The sequence below is a fragment of the Artemia sp. Qi Xiang Cuo genome, chromosome 5 (assembly GCF_049724085.1).
Source record: "Artemia sp. Qi Xiang Cuo chromosome 5, ASM4972408v1, whole genome shotgun sequence".
Classification (NCBI taxonomy): domain Eukaryota; kingdom Metazoa; phylum Arthropoda; class Branchiopoda; order Anostraca; family Artemiidae; genus Artemia; species Artemia sp. Qi Xiang Cuo.
The window spans coordinates 43759145-43764430 of NC_142798.1; the positions used below are offsets into that span (position 1 = coordinate 43759145).

The 5286-nt window shown below is 38.7% G+C and overlaps 1 protein-coding gene across 2 annotated transcripts in view; it reads right to left on the bottom strand.

Annotated features, from left to right (window-relative positions):
* Window positions 1–2692: 2692 nt before the first annotated feature.
* Window positions 2693–5286, bottom strand: part of garz (Sec7 domain-containing protein garz) — a 146625-nt gene continuing 144031 nt past the window's right edge. For both annotated transcript variants that reach the window (XM_089089637.1, XM_089089636.1), the window contains one exon: window positions 2693–2831. In XM_089089637.1, coding sequence (XP_088945763.1) covers window positions 2787–2831 — 45 coding nt within the window. In that variant the 3' untranslated portion in view covers window positions 2693–2786. The remainder of the gene's footprint in view (window positions 2832–5286) is intronic.

Sequence of the window (5286 nt, forward strand, 5' to 3'; positions counted from 1 at the left end):
ATTCTAGTTCCTTTTTTAAGTCAAAAGTGACCGGAAGGACTCTGCCCCCCGCCCCCCGCCACACCCCCTCTTCTCCAAATTCAGCCGATAAAAATTTTGAGATAGCCATTTTGTTCGAAATAGTCCAGTGTTAAGATAACAAAAACTTTGAGGTCAACACAACCCCCAGAGCCTGGGGGAAGGGTCGCAAGTTATACCCCCGGGAAATATAAGGTTTTTATGGAAAAGGTCGTCGTATCAACTTCGGACGGGACTCAAATGATAAGAAATTGAAAGTTCGAATCCCCTTTTTAAGAGTCAAAAGTGATGGAATGGCAAAAACCTCCAAAAAAAAACAACTTATTAACAATATTTTATTCCAAAAATTATAGATAATTTCGGAGAACACACTGCCTTTCCATGACGATACATATAAGTTCAAATAGAAATAAAATCCTTTTAGTAGACAGTGATATCTGGTATTTTTGTGAATTTCTATCACTGTTATCACCATCACTGTCAGTTAAAAGGATTTATCCCTATTTGAACTTTTATTTATCGTCCAAAAATCATGGGATCTGGCCCTCCCTCCATGCCCCCCCCCCAAATACAACTTATTAGTAATATTTTATTCCACAAATTATGGCATCTGACCCCTGGGCCTCCCTCCACGGCCCAACCCCCTCCCCCCAAAAAAATCATTAAGACTATTTTATTCCAAAAATCATGGGAATTCATTTTCATTTTATTAGCGCTTTCCAAGATTGTTCAAGGTACCTATAGTTCTCACTACAAACTAGAGTTTGACTACTGCCCGTTTCCCTAACGGTAAAAGCATACAGTCTACTGTGTATTTGGCGCTTTACTAAAACGAATTATATTACAAATATTTTCTTTTGTACTTGTTACAACATTAAAAATTAAAAATGAAAATTGCAGTGAAATAAAATCTTGAGCTGATGAGCTTTCAGCAATTAATATTTTTATATATCAAATATTCAGTTTAATTTTCTTAGTTCTTGCCAAGACTGTTCAAGATACATATAGTTTTATTTTGGAATAAAAATTGTTTTGAGATAGGAAATTTTGAAAAACTTGAACCTTTGGCAATCAAAACGAACAGAAATTGATTAAAAAAACTTCCGGAAAAAGAAGTTTTTCAAAGAAAAGTAAAGACCATATTAAACTTAAGATCAGAAGAAATAAAAACCTACAATAGCTCAAACATATAACAACCAGAAATTTCTATTGGAAAATAAATGAAACCCAAATCGAACACAAATTAAATAAATAATCATAGCAAAAAAACATACAACAGGTACTAATATAAATGAATAAATAAATCTTAAAAGAAGAAAAGCTTCAATTGAATGTCCAAATCAAGCTTAAAACGAACAAAAAATATTTTGCTATTGAAGGATAAATGAAACCCAAAACGAGCAGAAATTACATAAACAATCATAGTAAACTAACATACAATACATACTAACATAAGTGAATAAATGAATTTTAAAAGGAGTGAAACTTAAATTGAATATGCAAATCAAGCCTGAAACGAAGAAAAGTAACTACAAACAAGAGCTTGGGTATTGCCTCCTTCTGTCACTGTAAAAGTCTAAAATCTATTGCGTCATTAGCACTTTACTGAAAAAGAATTATATTACAAATATTTTCTTTTGCACTTATTACAACATCGAAAATATACATAAAAATTAAATTTTCAACTAATGAGTTTTCAGCAATCAATAATATTTTATATTAAATATTCAGTTTAATTTTATTAGTTCTTCCAAGACTGTTCAAGACAGTTATAGTTTCACTACAAACAAGAGTTTAGATACTGACCCCTTCCCTAACTATTAAAGTCTAAAGCCTAAAGCGTCATTGCCGCTTCCCTGAAAACGAATTATATTACAAATATTTTCTTTTCCAGTTATTACAGCATTGAAAATGAAAATACAAATTACACTGAAAAAAGATCTTGAACTGATGATTTTTCAAATGAATATCATTATATATCAAATATTCAGTTTGATTCTATATGTGCTTTCTAAGACTGCTCAAGTGCTTTCTAAGACTGCTCAAGACACCCATAGTTTTTAGTAAAGCGCAAATAACGCCACAAGTTTTAGACTTTCACAGTAAGAGAAGGAGGCGGTACCCAAACTCTTATTTTTAGTGATATTTGTTCGTTTCAAGCTTTATTCGCATATTCAATTTAAGTTTCACTCGATATAAGATTCATTTATTCATTAGTATTAGTACCTATTGTATGTTTGTTTGCTATGATTGTTTATTTAATTGCTGTTCTGTCTGGGTTCCATTTATACTTCCATAGCAAAATATTTTTGTTCATTTTAAGCTTGATTTGCATATTGGATTTAACCTTTACTCGTTTTAAGATATATTTATTCATTTATATTAGTACCTGTTGTATGCTCTTTTTCTATGATTATTTATTTAATGTTTGTTCGTTTTGGGTTTCATTTATTCTTTAATAGTAATTTCTGGTCGTTTTGAGTTTCAGTTAATGTAGGTTTTTATTCCTTTTGATCTTAACTTTAATATGGTTATTACTTTTCTTTGAAAAACTTCTTTTTTTAACTTTAATGTCGCCCTTCTACATGGTTGTATACGACAAAAACTATTTAAAATTAGGACCAAATAAAAAAAAAGAAAAAGAAAACTTAGAGCAACTAAGTAAGGAAACTAGCACCGTTAAAATAAATGTATTTCCAATATCATATAAAAACATGAAACGAAATGAAAAAAAAATCACAACTCGACAGTCACACAATTGGCAGAGTTCAGAGGCTTTCCAAGTCATTGGCCTTTGAAACAAATTCAAGCTCCTAGGAGAAAGGAAAAAAATGTAATAAGAAAAAATAGAAGAAAGAGTAAAAACAAGATGAAAGAGAAAACAAACATGACAGGATAATTACACATTATATAGAGTTCAGAAGTTATCCAAGTAATTGTCCTTAGAACCAAATTCAAGTTCCTAGGAGAAAGAAACCAATGTACTAAGAGAAAAAAAAGAAGAAAGAGTAAAAAAAAGATGAGTATATATATACATATATATATATATATATATATATATATATATATATATATATATATATATATATATATATATATATATATATATATATATATATATATATATATCACAGACATTATATACTACATGCATAGTCGGTAAATGTAGATATATATATATATATATATATATATATATATATATATATATATATATATATATATATATATATATATATATATATATATCACAGACATTATATACTACATGCATAGTCGGTAAATGTAGATGGCTAAAGGACCATACGTGCACAGGAATCTGACCTTTAGAAAAGGGCGGGGGAACGTCATTTTCCGCTCTATAAATGGGTCCTTCACAACCTCGCAGACAGTAGAGATGACCCTATAACTCCGATCGCTCACCCCTGCTGCCACCTACAACTTTTTTACATAGTTTAATGAGGACAGGGTCAATGACCTCTTTCTCCATGACCTCTTTCTCCAGGTGTGTTTTTGGCACGCCCTCAGCGAATGTTATGATCCAGAAATAGTATTTGTTATTGTTTCCGAGGCAAAATGTCAAGGTCAATGTTGTTGTTGTTGTTTTGAACAGAGTAATTAGAGAGAACACATGGTTAATGGGGTCAATGTTGTTGTTGTTGTTGTAAGTGCACGCTCGATGCAAATGTTATGATCCAGAAATAGTATTTGTTATTGTTATACGAGCCAGATGTTATGAGGTTCCCGGAAACAGTTAATTAATGTCTGACAGATGACGTCAAGTTAATTAATGTCCTTGTATTTCCAAAGAGAATTGTCACCGAGAAACAGTTAGATCACACTTGATGTCATGATTGATTGATTGACACGAAAGGGGAATTAATTTGTTGTTCTAAAGAGAATTGATTCACGAAAGGGAAATTAATTTGGAGTTCTAACAAGAGAATTGATTCCGAGGCAGATGTTTTGATCTTAGCGCGCGAAAAGGTTTCCAAATAATTTGAAATGCATTAGCGCAGGGATGCCAAACAAAAGGAACATGCCGAAATTCCGTTTGGGGGGTAATTTTGGCGAAACCGTTTTAGCTATTTTATGGAATTATTTCGGCGAAACACTTAGAGACATTATAAAATATGATTTTTGAAGAGATTTTGGAGGAGGTTTTGAGTGTGGTCGTTATAATACACAAGTTTCATTTGAACAGTGTTGTGAGGTCCTCTACCCCAACCCAAAGGGCCCCGATTGCTCTACCCCAACCCAAAGGGCCCCGATAGCTCTACCCCAACCCCAAAGGGCCCCGATTGCTCTACCCCAACCCCAAGGGTTCCGATCCCCCTACCCCAACCCCGAAGGAAGCCCCCGGTCCTCAAAGGTTCTCTGGGCTTCCAAAGGACCCCCCGGACCCCCAAAGGCCATCATCCTGTCCCCAAATGCCCCCAGGCTCCCAACTGGCCCACCGGACCCCAAAGGGCCCCTCCCGGACCCCAAAGGCCCTCCCCCGGACCCCAAAGGGCCCCTCCCCGACCCCAAAGGCCCCCCCCCCGTCCTCAAAGGTCCCCCCGACCCCCAAAGGCCCTCCACCAGCCCCCAAAGGCCCTCCACCAGTCCCCAAAGGCACTCTCCCAGTCCACAAAGGTCTCCCAGCCCCCCAAAGGTCCCCCCGGGCGCCCAAGGTCCACCAGACCCCCACAGGCCCTCCACCCGTCCCCAAAGGCACTCTCCCAGTCCACAAAGGTCTCCCAGACCCCCAAAGGCCCTCACCGGGCTCCCAGGGCTCCCAAAGGACCAATCGGCACTCTAGGGCCACCCAGACCCCCAGAGGCCCTTCCCGAGCCCCCAAAGGCCCTCTCCGGTCCTCAAAGGTCCCCCCGGGCTCCCAAGGTCCACCAGACCCCCAAAGGGCCGCCACCAGTCCCCAAAAGCACTCTCCCAGTCCCCAACGGCCCCCCAGGCACCCAAAGGGCCCCCAGACCCCAAAAAGGCCATACTCAACCCCCCCAAGGCGCGCCCCCGGTCCGCAAAGGTCCCCCAGGCGCCCAAAAGCCCTCCCCCTGTCCCCAAAGGCCCTCACCGGGCTCCCAGGGCTCCCAAAGGATCAATCGGCACTCAAGGGCCCCCAGACCCCCAAAGGCCCTTCCCGGGCCCCCAAAGGCCCGTCCCCGGTCCTCAAAGATCCCCCCCGGGCTCCCAAGGGACCAATCGGTGCTCAAGGGCCCCCGGATCCCCAAAGACTTCCCCGGCCCCCCCCAAAGAGTCCCCTCTCCATTT